Source organism: Bos grunniens, chromosome 7 (genome assembly GCF_055505025.1).
Source record: "Bos grunniens cultivar Pamir isolate PY7600 chromosome 7, Bosgru_T2T1.0, whole genome shotgun sequence".
Classification (NCBI taxonomy): domain Eukaryota; kingdom Metazoa; phylum Chordata; class Mammalia; order Artiodactyla; family Bovidae; genus Bos; species Bos grunniens.
The window spans coordinates 89,416,652-89,436,978 of record NC_141171.1 but is presented as its reverse complement, the minus strand read 5'-3'; the positions used below and the strand labels follow the sequence as shown (position 1 = coordinate 89,436,978).

The following is a 20,327-nucleotide window of genomic DNA, read 5'->3' as shown; positions in this document are numbered from 1 at the left end:
AAAAATTCAGATCTCCAAGTGCTAGGGGCTGGAGATAATAGTGGAGACTGACTGCCAAAGGCATGAGGTAGCTTTTTGGCACTCCAAAAAGTTTTAAACTAGTTAGGTGATCGTTGCACAGTTATTTTCATGTATTTATTAAAACTTACTGAATCAGTATTGCCATAGGTAGTTTTATGGTATGCAAAGTAACCTTATTAAGGTCATGATCCTAAGTGCTAATTAGTTTCTATACCTCTGTATCCACCTCATCACAACTTTGTATGCTGTGTGTTTCAGGAAAATTGGAGTGTGTGTCTGTGTGTGTGTGTGTGTGTGTGTGTGTGTGTGTGAGTTTGTGAGACAGGCACTCTCCACCCCAACATATTCCAGCTGTGATGGACTTTTGTTTCTAGGATATGCCAAATTCTGTTCTACTCCAGGAAATTCTTAGGTACATGCTATAACTTCCTGTCCCTGGAATGTTCTTTTCCAACACACTTCTCAAAGCTGCCTCCTTTCTTTCAGTTGTTGCTTAATGTTAGATCCTCAGAGCGGGCTTCCCTAGTTTTCTAAAGGAGCTTCCTGACCCCAGTAGTATTTCTGGCTATTTGTGAATTTTTTCATAGCATTGACTTAACATTAGTTCGTCTCCTTTCTGTAGGTATGCATGTATATTTATATGTGTATATTTAATTTCTTCCCTAATAAAATATAAGGCATAAAGGGGAAGTATATCCATATAATCACTTCACTGTGGGTATTTAACATTTTGTGAATAGTTAATAAATGAATGAATAAGAGTATTTCCCATATATTAAACCGTGAAAGGTTAGCAAACTCCTGAATAATTTGGGTGGGTCTGCATTCCAAATTTTTTTAAAGGATTTTCGTAGTCATAAAGGGACTTGCTTCGTTTAGCAAATACTGGTATTCCTGGAAATACTCTGGAAATAACCTGTTATTCTGAGGACTTTTGACTGGGGGTGTAAGTTTTTACTGGCATAGGATTCTGGTATCTATGAGGGACTCCCTAACTTTCCCATGTCTGTCTTTAAAAAATTCACAGGATCCTGAGAGGCATAGAGGCCCCAGAACTATTCAGTGCCTTGGAATTGCCAGTTGCTAAATATTGTTGTTTTGACACCTCATCAAACTCTTTCAGAAGCTTAGTTTAGCAATTCAAGTAGACCTCCCAGGGTACAAACCATAATACAAAACTAATGTACAGTTAACTGTGGCCTAAATAGTGAGGATTCCTAAAAACCTAATATTCCTCCTAGGAAGTAGCTTCTACTTAGAAAAAAAAAAAAAAACTCATTACATGACCTGACCAAATAATATAATAGTTTTAATAGGTATAGTTAATACATTATTAAACATATGGTTTCTTCAGTAATTACTAATTTTAACCTTTCTCATTACTATATTAAATAGTTCACTCCTTAATTTGTTCTGTCATAAGTTTTTATTTATTCCAGACAGAATGGTGATAGAGTTAGGACTTTTGCACTTCTACCATTAGCTTAATATTATTGATACAAAGCTACTGGATGTTATAATAGTTTATTATTGCATTATTTGTAGTGAGTTAGTTTTCTTGTGATGATCATCTCAATTTAGCCATTCCAGATGTGAAATAGTTTCAAAGGATATTTTAAACACTTATCAAGATTGTTGTTATTTGTAGTTTTATATCATTTTAATAACATTTTGATAATTGCTGGTCCTTTCCTGCCACCTGCTCTCTACAGCAAACTTCACTGAGAGAGTAACGTGCAGGTAAACTGGACAGCTGGCTTGAGAAGAGGTGAAGGACCCCCAGGAAATAGTTTTTGGACTGAAATGAAATGGGTAACTACTTGTTACAATAAGATGTCTGTGTCTCTTCATAAAGTGAGGCAGGCTTTGTGAGGATTGTAAGAATATAAATATAGTAATCATTCACTTTCAGAGACTTTTGACAGACTGGAGTAACCTCCAGTACAAAATTTAAGAAAGTGTCAAAACTCAGTAAGCAAATTGAATCTTATTTTTGTGCCATATTTTTAAAAATTGCACAGGCAAACTGACCTTTAGGCCAGTACCTCTTTTTGTATATAAAACATTATTGGACTGGTTCTGAGGAGAGTGGGGAAAGGATCATGCAAGTGGAGGGTTGTGTCTTGTCTTTATTTAAAATTGTGATAAAATTTTTTTTTTGTAATGGATATTTTGCTTTAAATCTGATTATTAAAAAAGTATGATTCACAGTTTCTTAGTTTCTCTGAGACCTTTCTAAGATATGGTAACTATCAGATCAGATCAGTCGCTCAGACGTGTCCAACTCTTTGCGATCCCATGAATCGCAGCACGACAGGCCTCCCTGTCCATCACCAACTCCGGGAGTTCACTCAGACTCACGTCCATCGAGTCAGTGATGCCATCCAGCCATCTCATCCTCTGTCGTCCCCTTCTCCTCTTGCCCTCAATCTCTCCCAGCATCAGAGTCTTTTCCAATGAGTCAACTCTTCGCATGAGGTGGCCAAAGTACGGCAGTTTCAGCTTTAGCATCAGTCCTTCCAAAGAAATCCCAGGGCTGATCTCCTTCAGAATGGACTGGTTCGATCTCCTTGCAGTCCAAGGGACTCTCAAGAGTCTTCTCCAACACCACAGTTCAAAAGCATCAATTCTTCGGCACTCAGCCTTCTTCACAGTCCAACTCTCACATCCATACATGACCACAGGAAAAACCATAGCCTTGACTAGACGAACCTTTGTTGGCAAAATAATGTCTCTGCTTTTGAATATGCTGTCTAGGTTGGTCGTAACTTTCCTTCCAAGGAGTAAGCGTCTTTTAATTTCATGGCTGCAGTCACCATCTGCAGTAATTTTGGAGCCCCCCAAAATAAAATCTGACACTATTTCCACTGTTTCCCCATCTATTTCCCATGAAGTGATGGGACCAGATGCCATGATCTTCGTTTTCAGACTGTTGAGCTTTAAGCCAACTTTTTTTTTTTTTCTCTCCTCTTTCACTTTCATCAAGAGGCTTTTGAGTTTCTCTTCACTTTCTGCCATAAGGGTGGTGTCATCTGCATATCTGAGGTGATTGATATTTCTCCCAGCAATCTTGATTCCAGCTTGTGCTTCTTCCAGGAAGCAACAGTTAGAACTGGATTGAAACAACAGAATGGTTCCAAATAGGAAAAGGAGTACGTCAAGGCTGTAAATGATTAGGATATTGTTAAATTGACTTTTCTTTTTTAACTCTGATCATGCTAATATTGAGAACGATTTTTTCTCAGGGTAATCATGTCTAAGTGTTAGTTGCTCAGTTCAGTTCAATTCAGTTGCTCAGTCCTGTCCGACTTTTTCTGACCCCATGGACTGCAGCACATCTGTGTTCCCTGCTGCTGCTGCTGCTGCTAAGTCGCTTCAGTCATGTCCGACTCTGTGCGACCCCAGAGACGGCAGCCCACCAGGCTCCCCAGTCCCTGGGATTCTCCAGGCAGGAACACTGGAGTGGGCTGACCAGGCTTCCCTGCCCATCACCAATTCTTGGAGCTTACTCAAACCCATGTCCATCAAATCCGTGATGCCATCCAACCATCTTATCCTCTGTTGTCCCCTTCTCCTCCTGCCTTCAATCTTTCCCAGCATCAGGGTCTTTTCCAATGAGTCAGTTCTTCGCATCAGGTGACCAAAGTATTGGAGTTTCAGCTTCAGCATCAGTCCTTCCAATGCGTATTCAAGGTTGATTTCTTTAGGATGGACTGGTTGTATCTCCTTGCAGTCCAAGGGACTCTCAAGAGTCTTCTCCAACACCACAGTTCAAAAACATCAATTCTTCGGTGCTCAGCTTTATTTATAGTTCAACTCTCACATCCATTCAAGACTCTGGAAAAACAATAGCTTTCACTAGACAGACCTTTGTTGGCTAAGTAATGTCTCTGCTTTTTAATGTGCTGTCTAGGTTGGTCATAACTTTTCTTCCAAGGAGTAAACATCTTTTTATTTCATGGCTGTAGTCACCATCTGCAGTGATTTTGGAGCCCCCCCAAAATAAAGTCCCTCACTGTTTGCATTGTTTCCCCATCTATTTCCTTTAAGTGATGGGACCAGATGCCATGATCTTTGTTTTCTGAATGTTGAGTTTTAAGCCAACTTTTTCACTCTCCTCTTTCACTTTCATCAAGAGACTCTTTAGTTCTTCTTCACTTTCTGCCATAAGGGTAGTATTATCTGCATATCTGAGGTTATTGATATTTCTCCTGGCAATCTTGATTCCAACTTGTGCTTCATCCAGCCCAGCATTTTGCATATATGTATTCTGCATATAAGTTAAATTAGCACAGTGATAGTATACAGCCTTGATGTACTCTTTTCCTAAGTTGGAACCAGTCTGTTGTTCCATGTCCAGTTCTAACTCTTGCTTCTTGACTTGCATACAACTCAGTCTTGTTCTACTCTGCAATCCCATGGACTGTTGCCCACCAGGCTCCTCTGTCTGTGGGATTCTCCAGGCAAGAACACTGATTGGGTTGCCAGACTCTTATAAGGATGTAGTGTAACATAAAGGTGGATGATTATGCTAACTGCTTTCCTATAGAGTGTGGCAGAGTCGAGAAGCTAGTTTATAATCTAAGAATAAGACTTTTTAGTGTTAAGAAACTGGTGGTCATTTAGTCATTAAGTAGTGTCCGACTCTTGCGACCCCATGTACTGTAGCCCTCCAGGCTCCTCTGTCCATGGGAGTCTCCAGGCAAGAAACCTGGAGTGGGTTGTCATTTCCTTCTCCAGAGGATTTTAAGACACTGGATGGTTTAAACATGCTCTGCCCTGTATCAAGTGGGAGCTGTTTTTTTTTTTTTTTTTCCCCTTCACACCTTATGTACTACTATGCTTCCAAGTAACATATTTTCTTCCTTGCTTCTTATTCTCTCATTCCTTCTTAGTTCCTCCTATCTTTGAAGCTCCGGCCATGAAATTATCCACACTTCCCTGCTTTTTTTGCAGTAATTTATAGAAACCTCTGATTCCTGAATATTTTAACCTTGCTTTTCATCCTTATCAACACTACTCTGTGTCATAATTCTTAGTGTTTTCAGTGTCCACAGAGGTGATACTCAGACTTTCAGCCTCTTTACCTCTTCTTCATAGATCTATTTCTCTACCTTACATCAGACATTGATTTCTAAGGTCATGGCAATTAGTACATTCCTATCATAATATCAGTTTTAGGTGTTATATTTTCTGACCACCTCCTTCCTATCTTCCCAGCTGAAAACAAAACTTCCCAACTGATCCAGTCACATTTTCACTGTCCTCCCTTACCCCATTTCATGTTCTCACCTCCCTCCTTATTCAACTTAGATTCCATGGTTTGTATTTATAAACATTACTTTGCAGATGCCCTTGTTTTCCTTCTCTTTCTCTCTATCACTAACACAGGAGTCAGGATTTAGGCCCAGTCAGACTAAATCTAGTATTTGAGCCCTTAATCACTGCAGTATACATATACTATCTCATTTGAGTCTTACAACACACCTGTGAAAATAAATGAGAAAACAGAAGCTTGGAGAATGTAAGTCTTTCAGGATCACACAGCTTATAAGTGGCATGTGTGTATCTGCTCAGTCATGTCTGACTCTTTGCCACCCCATGGACTGTAGCCCACCAAGCTCCTCTGTCCACAGAATTTTCTAGACAATACTGCAGTGTGTTGCCATTTCCTCTTCCAGGGGATCTTCCCAGCCAAGAAATCAAACTCACATCTCTTACTTCTCCTACACTAGCAGGAGCATTCTTTACCACAAGCACCACTTGGGAAGCCCCTGCAAGTGGCAGAGTGGTTTTAAACTTTGCCTGCTTTGTATCTATACCTAAGGAGCTGAACTTGTCTGGGGAAGTTTATGCTTACTCATTTCACTTTAAATTTCATGACCATTTCAGAATAGAAATATTAAGAAATAGACCTCAAAAAATAGAGTCACTTGATCTTTGACAAAGGAGCAAGGACAATATTAATATATTTGAGAAGAAATAGTCTTTTCAACAAATGATGCTGGAACAACTGGATATCTGTGGGCAGAAAAAAATGAATGTAGATGCAGACCTTACATCCTTCACAAAACTCAAAATAGATCACAGACTTAAATGTAAAACACAAAACTATAGCTTCCTAGAAGATACCATAGAAAATCCAGATGATCTTGAGTTTGATGACTTTTTAAATGCAACATCAAAGGCACAGTCTACAAAAGAAAGGCTTATTCTCTGACCTTATTAAAATATAAAATTTCTGCTCTAAGAAAAACAGTAATATACCATCTCCTAAGACTGAACCAAGAAGAAATAGAAAATATGAACAGACCATTTACCAGTAATGAAAATGAATCAGTCATTTAAAAACTCTCAGCAAACAAAAGTTCAGGACCAGACGGCCTCACAGGGGAATTCTACCAAACACTCAGAGATAAGTTAACACTAATACTTCTGAAACTATCCCAAAAAATTTCAGAGGAAAGAACACTTCAGAATTCATTATATGATATCATCTGTTCCCTGATACCAAAATCAGACAAAGATATCACAAAATAGAAACCTGCTGGCCAATAGCACTGATGAACATAGATGCAAAAATCCTCAACAAAATACTAGCAAACTAACTCGAACAATACATTAGACAATTATACACGATGATCAAAAAGGATTTATCCCTGAAGATGCAACGAGTTTTCAGAATCCACAAATCAATGTCATACACCAATTAATGAATTGAAGAATAAAAGCCACAGGGTTATTTCAATAGATGTAGGAACATTGATAAATTGATTTATCAATTTAACATCCATTTATGGATGTTGACATCCAAAAATTTAAGATCCGTTTATGATACTCTCCAAAAAGTGAGCATAGAGGGAACATACCTTAACATAATAAAAGCCGTATATGACAACTCCTTAGAGCTTCCCAGGCGGTGCAGTAGTAAACAATCTGCCTGCCGATGCAGGAGACACAAGATGTGGGTTCAGTCCCTGGGCCTAGAAGATCCCTTGGTATAGGAAATACAACTCCAGTATTCTTGCCTAGAAAATTTCATGAGCAGAAGAGTCTGGTGGGCTACAGTCCATGGGATTGCAAAGAGTCAGACATGACTGAGTGAGCACGCAGACAGATGACAACCCCAAAGCTAGCATCATACTCAACAATGACACGCTGAAAGCATTTTCTCTAAACTCAGCAACAAGACAAGGATGCCCACACTTGCCACTTTTATTCAACATAGTTTTGGAAATCCTAGTCATGGTAATCAGGAAAGGAAAAGAAAGAGAATCCAAATTGAAAAGGAAGTAGTAAAACTCTCAGTGTTTGCAGGTGGCATGATACTGTACATAGGATTCCTAAAGATGCCACCAGAAAACTACTAGACCTCATCAATGAATTTAGTAAAGTTGTAGGATACAAAATTAATACACAGAAATCTGTCGCATTTCTTTCTATACACTAACAATGGAAGATTCGAAAGAGAAATTAAGGAAACTATCCCCTTACAACTGAATCAAAGAGAATATAATACTTAGGAATAAACCTGTATAGGAGGCAACAGACTTGTACTCTGAAAGCTTTAAGTTGCTGATAAAAGAAATAGAAGATGATACAAACAAATGGAAAGATATACCATATTCTTGGATTAGAAGACTCAGTATTGTTAAAATAGCTGTACTACCGGAAGCAATCAATGCAATTGCTACCCAAAGATTCAATGCACTCTCTATCAAATTACCAATGATATTTTTCACAGAACTGGAACAAAAGATTTTAAAATTTGTGTGGAAACAACAAAACACCCTGAATAGCCAAAGCAATCCTGAGAAAAAAATAATCGAGCTGGAGGAATCAGGCTTCCCGACTTCAGACTAGCATGCAAAGCCACAGTCATGAAAACAATACAGTACTGGCACAAAAACAGATGTATAGATCGATGGAACAGAAGAGAAAGCCGAGAAATTCACCCACACAGTCTGGTCCATTAATTTGCAACAAAAAGGCAAGTATATACAATGGAGAAAAGATAGACCCTTTAACAAATGCTCCTGGGAAAATGAAACAACTGCATGTAGAAGAATGAAATTAGAAAATTCTCTAGCAGCATATGCAAATATAAACTCAAAATGGATTGAAGACCTAAATATAAAACAGGATACTATAAAACTCCTAGAGGAAACCAGGCACAATACTTTTTGACATAAATCACAGCAATGTCTTTTTGGATCTGTATCCTAGAGTAATGGACATAAAAACAAAAATAAACAAATAGGACCTAATTAAACTTGAAGATTTGCACAGCAAAGTAGCCATAAACAAAATGAAAAGGCAACCTATGGAATGGGGAGCACATATTGGCAACTGATGTGACCAATAAGGTATCAATTTTCAAAATATACAAACAACTTATAAAGCTCAATAACAGAAAATGAACAACCCAATCAAAAAATCAGATCAGATCAGATCAGTCACTCAGTCATGTCCAACTCTTTGCGACCCCATGATTTGCAGCACACCAGGCCTCCCTGTCCATCACCAACTGCGGGAGTTCACTCAGACTCACGTCCATCGAGTCAGTGATGCCATCCAGCCATCTCATCCTCTGTCGTCCCCTTTTCCTCCTGCCCCCAATCCCTCCCAGCATCAGAGTCTTTTCCAATGAGTCAATTCTTCGCATGAGGTGGCCAAAGTACTGGAGTTTCAACTTCAGCATCATTCCTTCCAAAGGAATCCCAGGGTTGATCTCCTTCAGAATGGACTGGTTGGATCTCCTTGCAGTCCAAGGGACTCTCAAGAGTCTTCTCCAACACCACAGTTCAAAAACATCAATTCTTCGGCGCTCAGCCTTCTTCACAGTCCAACTCTCACATCCATACATGACCACAGGAAAAACCATAGCCTTGACTAGACGAACCTTTGTTGGCAAAGTAATGTCTCTGCTTTTGACTATGCTATCTAGGTTGGTCATAACTCTCCTTCCAAGGAGTAAGTGTCTTTTAATTTCATGGCTGCAGTCACCATCTGCAGTGATTTTGGAGCCCCCCAAAATAAAGTCTGACACTGTTTCCACTGTTTCCCCATCTATTTCCCATGAAGTGGTGGGACCGGATTCCATGATCTTCATTTTCTGAATGTTGAGCTTTAAGCCAACTTTTTCACTCTCCACTTTCACTTTCATCAAGAGGCTTTTTAGTTCCTCTTCACTTTCTGCCCTAAGGGTGGTGTCATCTGCATATCTGAGGTTATTGATATTTCCTCTGGCAATCTTGATTCCAGTTTGTGTTTCTTCCAGTCCAGCTTTTCTCATGATGTGCTCTGCATATAAGTTAAATAAACAGGGTGACAAAATAGAGCCTTGACGAACTCCTTTTCCTATTTGGAACCAGTCTGTTGTTCCATGTCCAGTTCTAACTGTTGCTTCCTGACCTGCATACAAATTTCTCAAGAGGCAGATCAGGTGGTCTGGTATTCCCATCTCTTTCAGAATTTTCCACAGTTTATTGTGATCCACACAGTCAAAGGCTTTGGCATAGTCAATAAAGCAGAAATAGATGTTTTTCTGGAACTCTCTTGCTTTTTCCATGATCCAGCGGATGTTGGCAATTTGATCTCTGGTTCCTCTGTCTTTTCTAAAACCAGCTTGAACATCAGGAAGTTCATGGTTCACATATTGCTGAAGCCTGGCTTGGAGAATTTTGAGCATTACGTGTGAGATGAGTGCAATTGTGAGGTAGTTTGAGCATTCTTTGGCATTGCCTTTCTTTGGGACTGGAATGAAAACTGACCTTTGCCAGTCCTATGGCCACTGCTGAGTTTTCCAAATTTGCTGGCATATTAAGTGCAGCACTTTCACAGCATCATCTTTCAGGATTTGGAATAGCTCAATTGGAATTCCATCACCTCCACTAGCTTTGTTCGTAGTGATGCTTTCTAAGTCCCACTTGACTTCACATTCCAAGATGTCTGGCTCTAGGTGAGTGATCACACCATCGTGATTATCTGGGTTGTGAATATCTTTTTTGTACAGTTCTTCTGTGTATTCTTGCCATCTCTTCTTATCTTCTACTTCTGTTAGGTCCATACCATTTCTGTCCTTTATAGAGCTCATCTTTGCATGAAATGTTCCCTTGGTATCTCTGATTTTCTTGAAGAGATCCCTAGTCTTTTCCATTCTGTTGTTTTCCTCTTATTTCTTTGCACTGATCGCTGAAGAAGGCTTTCTTATCTGTTCTTGCTATTCTTTGAAACTCTGCATTCAGATGTTTATATCTTTCCTTTTCTGCTTTGCTTTTCACTTCTCTTCTTTTTACAGCTATTTGTAAGGCCTCCCCAGACAGCCATTTTGCTTTTTTCATTTCTTTTCTATGGGAATGGTCTTGATCCCTATCTCCTGTACAATGTCACGAACCTCATTCCATAGTTCATCAGGCACTCTATCTATCAGATCTAGGCCCTTAAATCTATTTCTCACTTCCACTGTATAATCATAAGGGATTTAATTCAGGTCATACCTGAATGGTCTAGTGGTTTTCCCTTCTTTCTTCAATTTAAGTGTGAATTTGGCAATAAGGAGTTCGTGGTCTGAGCCACAGTCAGCTCCTGGTCTTGTTTTTGAGGACTGTATAGAGCTTCTCCATCTTTGGCTGCAAAGAATATAATCAATCTGATTTTGGTGTTGACCATCTGGTGATGTCCATGTATAGAGTCTTCTCTTGTGTTGTTGGAAAAGGGTGTTTGTTATGACCAGTGCATTTTCTTGGCAAAACCCTATTAGTCTTTGCCCTGCTTCATTCTATATTCCAAGGCCAAATTTGCCTGTTACTCCAAGTGTTTCTTGACTTCCTACTTTAGCATTCCAGTCCCCTATAATGAAAAGGACATCTTTTTTGGGTGTTAGTTCTAAAAGGTCTTGTAGGTCTTCATAGAACCGTTCAGGGCAGTCCTAAATAAACATTTCTCCAAAAAGATATACAGATGGCCAACAGGCATATGAAAAATATGCTCGGCATCACTAATTATTCAATTCAGTCGCTCAGTCATTTCTGACTCTTTGCAACCCCATGAACCAGAGCACGCCAGGCCTCCCTGTCCATCACCAACTCGCGGAGTTTAGTCAAACTCATGTCCATTGAGTCAGTGATGCCATCCAGTCATCTCATCCTCTGTTGTCCCCTTCTCCTCCTGCCTTCAATCTTTCCCAGCATCAGGGTCTTTTCAAATGAGTTAGCTCTTTGCATCAGGTGGCCAAAGTACTGGAGTTTCAGCTTCAACATCAGTCCTTCCAATGAACACCCAGGACTGATCTCCTTTATGGTGGACTGGTTGGATCTCCTTGCAGTCCAAGGGACTCTCGAGAGTCTTCTCCAACACCACAGTTCAAAAGCATCAATTCTTCGGTGCTCAGCTTTCTTCACAGTCCAACTCTCACTTCCATACATGACTACTGGAAAAACTATAGCCTTGACTAGAGGGACCTTTGTTGACAAAGAAATGTCTCTGCTTTTTAATATGTTGTCTAGGTTGGTCATAACTTTCCTTCCAAAGAGCAAGCATCTTTTAAGTTCATGGCTGCAATCACCATCTGCAGTGACTTTGGAGCCCAAAAAATAAAGTCAGCCAGTGTTTCCACCGTTTCCCCATCTATTTGCCATGAAGTGATGGGACCACATGCCATGAGCTTAGTTTTCTGAATTTTGAGCTTTAAGCCAGCTTTTTCACTCTTTTCTTTCACTTTATCAAAAGGCTCTTTAGTTCTTCTTCACTTTCTACCATAAGGGTGGTGTCATCTGCATATCTGAGGTTATTGATATTTCTCCCAGCAATCTTGATTCCAGCTTGTGCTTCTTCCGGAGAAATGTGAATCAAAGTTATCAATCAGTTATCACCTTACACTAGTAAGAATGGTCATTATCAAAAACATCTATACGTAATAAATGTTGGAGAAGGTGTGGAGAAAAAAGAATCCTCTTACACTGTTTGTGGGAATGTAAATTGTGGAGAAAATATGGACATTTTTTGAAAAACTAAAAGTAGAGTCATCATATGATCCTGTGTTCTCACTCCTGGGCATTACCTGGAGAAAACTATAATTCTGAAAGATACATGCACCGCAGTGTCCATACCAGGACTATTTACAATAGCTAAGACATGGATGCAACCTAAGTCTTCATCAATAGATGAATGGATAAAGAGGATATGGTATATATACACAATGGAATATTACTCAGCCATAAAAAAGAATGAATTAATGCCATTTGCATTATTCCATTATTGATGGAACTAGAGATGATCATACTAAGTGAAGTAAGCCAGACAAAGACAAATGTCATATGATATTGCTTATATGTGGAATGTAAAAAGTGATACAAATGAACTTTTTAGCAAACCAGAAATAGTCTCACAGACATAGAAAACCAACTTATGGTTACCAAGGAGGGAAGGAGGAGGAGGGATTAATTAAGAGTTTGGGACTGAAATTTACACACTGCTATGTATAAAATAGATAGCCAACAAGGACCCAGTGTATGTCACAGGGACCTATATTCAGTATCTTGTAATAATCTGTATTATATTATTCTTATTAAAGATTCATGTCTGACTCTTTGTGACCCCATGGACTATACAGTCCATGGCATTCTCCAGGCCAGAATACTGGAGTGGGTCACCCTTCCCTTCTCCAGGGGATCTTCCCAACCTAGGAAGTGGACCCAGGTCTCCCACACTTCAGGTGAATTCTTTACCAGGTGAATCACAAGGGAAGCCCAATAATCTATTATGAAAAATACTATATATGCATAAATGAATCACTTTGCAGTACACCTGAGGCTAGTGACAGCACTGTAAATCAAATGTATTTCAATAAAAACTTTTACAAAAAAGTTATGAGTACCCACTATATCTAGATCCTCTCCTTCCACCTGTAGTAGCCACACATTCTGGAAACTAACTCAGAAGGACAATGCAGATAGTGGAGTGCAGTTTGTTATACCAGAGGGCCCAAGGCAGAGTCTCCTCTTAGCCAAGGACCCCTTGGCTACGTTTTTGTGAAAACCTTATATACCCTAAGTGTATGTGCCCAAACCCACCTCTCCAAATTCCCTGAAACTAGTCTGAATAAAGGAAAAGAAAGATACAATCAAAATTAACCCGTGATTCATTTGCCTTAAGCCTAGGTAGTTAAGAGTGGACAATTATCAATAGGCCTGTGGTCATACACCAATAAGCATAATAGAATGTATGATGCTATTAGGTTGCACAGATAATTAGGGTATTCTTCTGGGCGATGGAGAGCCCTGCGGCTCATCCTTCTGGGGCCTGGTTTTGCAGTTGATATGTTGTTTCCATAGATACCGGGCATATAGCTCCAAGTCCACAGTGCAGCCAGAGATGGAGTCCTGCTTTCAGGATGGAGCCTGTTCTGTTTCCTCCTTCACACCCTCTTTTGTTCCAATATCAGTAGGATTCTAATCCCATGTCTCCACCACATGTAACTCTTACTAAGTTTACCAATGTTTGCCATTTTGCTGAATTCTCATCTTATTTGGTTAGCTTTCTGAGATTGTGGGTTTTGTTTTGTAGCTGTGAGATTATAGTTCTTAGATCTTCTGTCTGATGATCCATCTGATCCATCTGATCCTCTGATGGATGAGGATAGGAGGCTCTGCTGAAGAATTGATGTTTTTGAATTGTGGTGCTGGAGAAGACTCTTGGACATCCTTTGGACTGCAAGGAGATCAAACCTGTCAATTCTAAATGAAAACAACCCTCCACTGGAGGGACTGATAGTGAAGCTGAAACTTTAATAATTTGGCCACATGATGTGAAGAGCCAACTCATTGGAAAAGATTGCTGGGAAAGATTGAGGGCAAGAGAAGAGGAGGGTGGCATAGGGGAAGAGGAGGGTGGCAGAGGATGAGATGGTTAGGAAACATCACTGACTAAATGGACATGGGTTTGAGCAAACTCTGGGAGATAGTGAAGGGCAGGGAAGCCTGGCATGCTGCAGTCCATGGGGTTGCAGAGTTGGACATGGCTTAGCAACTGAACAACGACATCTCATTTGACAGATTTTTAAAAACAGGTCACTGAGACCTTCCTTTACATGACTTCAAGAATAGTGCTCTCTTGATGTTAGTCCTACCTCTCTGGCCACTCCTGAATATCAGGGTGCTTGATAGCTCCTACATATCAAGCTATACATTTTTGCTTTTTTATCTATATTCCTTCCCTTTGGAATATGATCTAGTCTCAGTGCTTGAAGAATTCCATCCTTCTTATTAGTTTAGCCAAAAACTTTGTATTCATCTTTGATCACTTTTTGAAACCAAGCTAAATGGAGTTTCTGTTGACTATACATACAGTAAAAATCTAGAAATTGATCACCCTTCACAACTACCATCCTTAAAGCCAACATAATCTCTTGCCTGAGTTACTGCTATAACCTCCTTCTACCTGGTCTCCATTTTTGCCTTTGTACCCCTACAATTATTTTCAACATGTTAGCCATATTAATCCCCTGTGTAAAATCTTCCAGGGGTTTTCCGTGAGATTCTGAGTAAAACTCCAAGTCTTTTGAAGCCGCTTATGAACTAGTTCATTCTAGCAGAAGTTTAATCACTGTCTGTAACTGCCTTACCAATCATTCATTAAGTAGTCTCACTGTGACCCCTCCTCAGATTAAGAAATTCCTACTACTTTCTTTTTTAAAAACACAGGTTCTACTTTCCAATCCTAATCAACCATTTTTATTAAATTGACATTTCTGAGCATCTATTATGGATGGATAAAGATGAATAAAACATTTCCTGCCCTTGAGGAGTTTTTACATTTGGGGAAAAGACAAAAAATGCAATGAATAATTACGGAGAAAGAACTATTGTTGAGTATGTGCACAGAACACTGAGGGGAGGAGCAATCCATTAAAATTGCATAATGTAGAACAGAGACAATCTCAGAGAAATAACATTTGTTCTGGCTAATGGGTGGGGAGCCCTGTTCTTTGAAATGTTTCCAAGTTTTCCATACTCCTTTAGTCATAATAATGGATGTTGCCAAAGGCAATATGCTGGCATTTATATACAGAGATGATTATCTTTGGTCTCTTTTCCAGTAATGGCCCCAGATCTCTTCCAGCTCCAGATCTTTTTTGTTGCCTCTTATGATTGAGTGGCACAAGTTTGCACTGTGGTCAGTGAAATAGAATGAAAATAAAGTCTGTAGTCCCAGGTTTCTCATTTTGAACCAGAGATTCTCAGATGATACATGCAAAAATTCTCCCCTCACCCCTTTAAGGCCCACTCGCATTGGTGATAGTAAGGTTCTGTGCGTATCCTGGCCTGATAGTGGTTATTGCACAGATTCTGCATCCACCCAAAAAAAGCATATTGCAGTACAAATGAGTGAGAGTTCAGAACAGGTATATCTGCTCTAAGTTATTAAAAAGTAGCCACTCCTAAACCATAACACCTTATTATTACTAATAAATTACTAGTAGCACACATCTGAAGTGATCAAGATAAATTATCAGGCTACAATAGCATGGTTTTAAACCATTGTTATATTCGATGGATCCTCTGAACTTGCAGAAGATATTAAGCTCTTTTATGATTCCAGAATTCGTGTTGATCTTTTAAAAAGTAGCACAGTATATTAACCAAGACCATAACATTTACACTCAAAGGATTTCAGTGTCTGGGTCTATGTTCCAAGATGTATCAGTTACATAATATTAAACAACCCACTTAAGAATACTGAGCCTCAGTTTAATTATGTGTACCATGGGATTGTGTAAACAGCAAAATACCAATGGTATTGAGTGATTATTATTACAATAGCAGTATCAATGCACAATGCTTGTCTTTTTCTATTTTTGCTCTTATCTCTTTCATTTTCTTTCCTGAATAGAGGTAGCTCTATGGTAGCATCTACAGATTGCTTTTTCTGGTTCAATGTGAGCTTGTCTGGTGCATTGGGAATTTTACAATTGGATAGTTAGGATACAGTATATGATCAGGGAACTGCTGAATTACAAGAGGATTTTGCAGTGTTGAGTTCCTCATTATTTCTAGGGGATTTTCTGTTTTTTTAAATCTATGGGTGTTGTAAATTAAAAAGGCTGATTATGATTTCTAAAGAGAAATGGGAAAAGATGGGAGAAAAAGGCAGCAGGGGAAATAAAACATCTTTAAACAGTACAAGAAAAATGTTCCCTAGAGAAGAACTTTGAGCTGATTGCATAAGTTTGTGCTTAGATGGCTCCATACTGCTCATATGGAAAAGAGGGACCAGCTATACCCTTGTTTCAGAGGGATCATTAGGAGGTGGTACAATGGCTGAGGCTCTTATACACTGCTCCCCCAGTTCCAGGGAGAGCTGCTTCAAGAACAGCCAGAATAAGAACAAGTTTTTCAGAGTCTGGAGCTTCAGGTTGAGACTGGGGGCTGTACAGGACTATTCTGTTCATTAATTCCATAAATATTTATTTAGTGCCTACTATGTGGTGGAAATGTTTTATTGTTTAGTCACTAAGTCATGTCTGACTTTTTTATGACCCAATGGACTGTGGCCCACAAGCTCCTCTGTCCATGGGATTCTCCAGGCAAGAATACTGGAGCAGGTTGCCATTTCTTCCTCCAGGGGATCTTCCTGATCCAGGCATTGAACCTGGGTCTCCTGTATTGACAAGCAAATCCTCTACCAGTGAGTCACCAGAGAAGCCCACGTGATAGGAACAGCAGTAAACAAACACATAACTATCCTGTCCTTAGGGAACTTACATATGGAGAAGTATAAGCATTTGTGTGAATAAAAAGTCTTGATGAGTTCACTAGATTTTTACTCTTTCTTTTCCCCTTACTGAATTGTTTGAATTATCAATATAATAACCTGAGCATTCTCATTGTTTTTCTATTTATACAGCTTGCCATATTGAAGGCACTTTGGTGCAATGGAAAAAGGACCAAACTGGGAATCAGACCATGTAGACACCATCTCATCAACCACCAATCAGGTATCTTACTTCAGCTATCACGCACTCAAGAGTGCAGAGACAGGTGAATTTTGATCATTTATATGGGCTTCTCTTGTGGTTCAGCTGGTAAAGAATCCACTTGTAATGCAGAAGACCTGGGCTCGATCCCTGGGTTGGGAAGATCCCCTGGAGAAGGGAAAGGCTACCCACTCCAGTTTTTCGGCCTGGAGAATTTCATGGACTCTAAGTCCATAGGGTTGCAAAGAGTCGGACACCACGGAGTGACTTTCATACTTCACATCCCTTCCCTTGTTCTCAATCTGCATGATTCATGCTCTATCAAGCAAAGGGAAGGAAATTCTCTTCTCCAGAATTAACTTCAACATAGAATCATGCCACCTTTTGTAGCTTGCTCTCATTTCTCTGCAACATGAATGGTGGGCACCCAGACTTTGTTCCATCAGACCTTTGATCTGAGATCAGGATGTGCTACTCTGAGAATAATCTGTACAGAAATTAAAACAAAAGACTATTCAGTGTTTCTCTGTGGTGGGCTGCTCCATCATGCTTGGAAACAGGTGTCTTGGCTAATGAAACTCCAAGCATTTTCTGTGTCTTACAGTAGTAATAATAATGAACTGGGCTCAAATACTTAAAATAGATATTAGATGTCCCAATATCTATTTCTCCTTTTTCTTTAGTAATGGAGACTCCAAACAATAGCTGGGCACATGTCTATTCAAAATTGAGGCTGTCTTGCAGTTGTTAGTGGCTATATGACCAAGATCTGGTGAAGCAGATGTGATGTGACAACTTTTAAGTAGTACTTTTAAAGAAAGAGCATGCCCTTGTTTTCCACATCACTCCCCAACATTCCCACGCTGGAAAGAGACAACAGTGGGCAGTGGTGAGCCCTCTTCAACCGTAGACGGACAATGTTCTAATGAGTGATAAGGAAACATTAAGGAAGGGTTTGGGTCTCCAACTTCATGGAGATGTCACACTAGCTTGGAACTACCTTTACAGATCTTAATTTCTTTGTTAAATCAGTGAACTTTTATGGTCTTTTTGTTAATACAAAAATAAATGGTTCAAGTAATAAATGGACATAAAAATGTTAATTGTCAATAACTTCCTTTGACCTATTCTGAAATGGTAACTAAACCAATTCAGCAATATTCTATGTAAAAAGTATTTATATGTATGTACATATACCTTTAGATTAATATATCTCTGTTTACCAAGAGAATGAGTAGTGTTTTAGAAATGACCAATGAGAGTGTGTTTTTAAAAAGTACTCATTCCTTTTCTTTGTTAATTTCTTTGGAGTAAACATTTTTAAAAGGATGAAAAAGAGAAACATAAGATTGAGTATTCACACAAGTTATAGGTTACAAATTGTGATATTGTGAGTCTGTCATTAATAGTAACTTTATTATAATCCATGATCACAGAAAGTCAAAGTGAAATAGAAGAAGGCTGAAAAATGCATAGAGAAGATGAAAACCATTGTGTTGTGGGTATTCCAATATTGAATTTCCTGATTTTTAGACATTTATTTTTTCAGCAATAATAATGCATCCATGCTTGCATTTGCTTGCCAAATTTATTAAAAGGTTGTTTGTGAACAAACAAGAATAATCCAGCCCCTCAAAATTAACTACATAATATCTCGATGAAGATTTTAAAACAGTTTGGCTAGCATTTTTTCTGCTTAGGAGTGATGTCGCTGTGAAACGTGAGGATAACACTTCATGTGTTACTATTTGTTGTGAAGTGATTTAATAAATGTTTAAACAAGTCATTACCATGTTGACAGCATTTCTTACCATGGAGCTGTAATTTTGGTATTGATTGTCATGCCAGGCTTCCCACCTCCATCCTCTGCCCTAAAAATGTGAGGACATGGAAGCATGACCCTCAGCGAGTGCTAACAGACTGTATTAGTTATGGATGTCTGTTCTTGAGTCTTCTTCTCTTCTGTGTCAAAGAAGGAAACTACTTTCTTTGCTATACTGAGGTGGTAGAGTGGCATGCATGGAAGTGATAAATAGTATTTAGTACATACTCATCTGCTAGGAAAGCATCAGGCTGGTATTTCTGGAGAAAAGCAGTTTTGCTCTTATACTAGTGTCTTCAAAAGAAGCAGCATCCAGGAAGTTCTTCTCAACTTGTCTAAGAGGTTTCAGTGAGACTCAATTAGAATTAAATTATATCTGTGACATTCATTTCTTGAGTAATCATTATTGGGCACCTATGACATGGCAAATAAATAAGGAGCTAAACAGGTGTTATTTCTGTCTTCTTAAAGCGTAAAGTCAAAAGATGAGTCTGCACCCTTGTTTTCAGCTTCTCATGGCGTGTGTTTTTGCTGACTGGTCCTCAGACTGCTCTGCCAAGACCTTTTCCCCATGAGTTTCCTCAAGCAGAAAAGAGAGCATGACCTGACTATGGTGTAATGCCCACAGTTATACAGTCTTGGAGATGGAAAGTCTCTTAGTTCATCTGATGCTTACTTTTTTTTGAAGAAAGGTTCTTAAGTAGAGGGAACTTTAATTCCCGCTCCATTCAGTTCATTTCAGTTCAGTTCAGTCGTTCAGTCGTGTCTGACTCTTTGCGACCCCATGAATCACAGCACGCCAGGCCTCCCTGTCCATCGTCAACTCCCGGAGTTCACTCAAACTCACATCCATTGAGTTGGTGATGCCATCCAGCCATCTCATCCTCTGTCGTCCCCTTTTCCTCCTGCCCCCAATCCCTCCCAGCATCAGAGTCTTTTCCAATGAGTCAACTCTTCGCATGAGGTGGCCAAAGTCCTGACGTTTCAGCTTTAGCATCAGTCCTTCCAAAGAACACCCAGGACTGATCTCCTTTAGGATGGACTGGTTGGATCTCCTTGCAGTCCAAGGGACTCTCAAGAGTTTTCTCCAACACCACAGTTCAAAAGCATCAATTCTTCGGTGCTCAGCTTTCTTCACAGTCCAACTGTCACATCCATACATGACTACTGGAAAAACCACCCTGCTCCGTTAAAGGCCCTTTAATACCTTTTCTAAAAGGTATCTTTCCAGATCTTATAAAATTTCTTACAATATAAATTTAATATTTTCCATCTTATATATATGACAATAAAAGGAAATGAGGTCAGTATGGCACTCTCTGCTCTTAATGGACCCTTGTTCAATTCTAGCGATTACCTATTTCTTCCTCAGTTCTAGCAACTGAAGAAAATATTTCAAAAACTTGTTTGGTGACAAGACTTTACGGCATAGGTTTTTTTCATTATCTGTCCTTTTTCCCTGTCATGAAGCAGTGCAGTTGCTTATCTCAATTTTTCTGTCATCTTTCC

General features: G+C 39.3%; 1 protein-coding gene across 17 annotated transcripts in view; it reads left to right on the top strand.

Moving 5' to 3' along the window:
- The window catches only part of LOC147369947 (uncharacterized), a 779,924-nt gene that overhangs the window by 325,253 nt on the left and 434,344 nt on the right, over window positions 1–20,327 (top strand). For 14 of the 17 annotated variants that reach the window (XR_015168168.1, XR_015168155.1, XR_015168163.1 and 11 more), the window contains one exon: window positions 16,927–17,017. Coding sequence is in view for 4 of the 17 variants with exons in the window: in XM_086413022.1 (XP_086269148.1) it covers window positions 16,927–17,017 (91 nt within the window). In the remaining 13 variants the exon portion in view is untranslated. Of the gene's footprint in view, window positions 1–16,926; window positions 17,018–17,679; window positions 18,082–20,327 lie in introns of those variants that run through there. The other 3 variants (XR_015168164.1, XR_015168170.1, XM_086413020.1) reach the window with 1 other exon arrangement.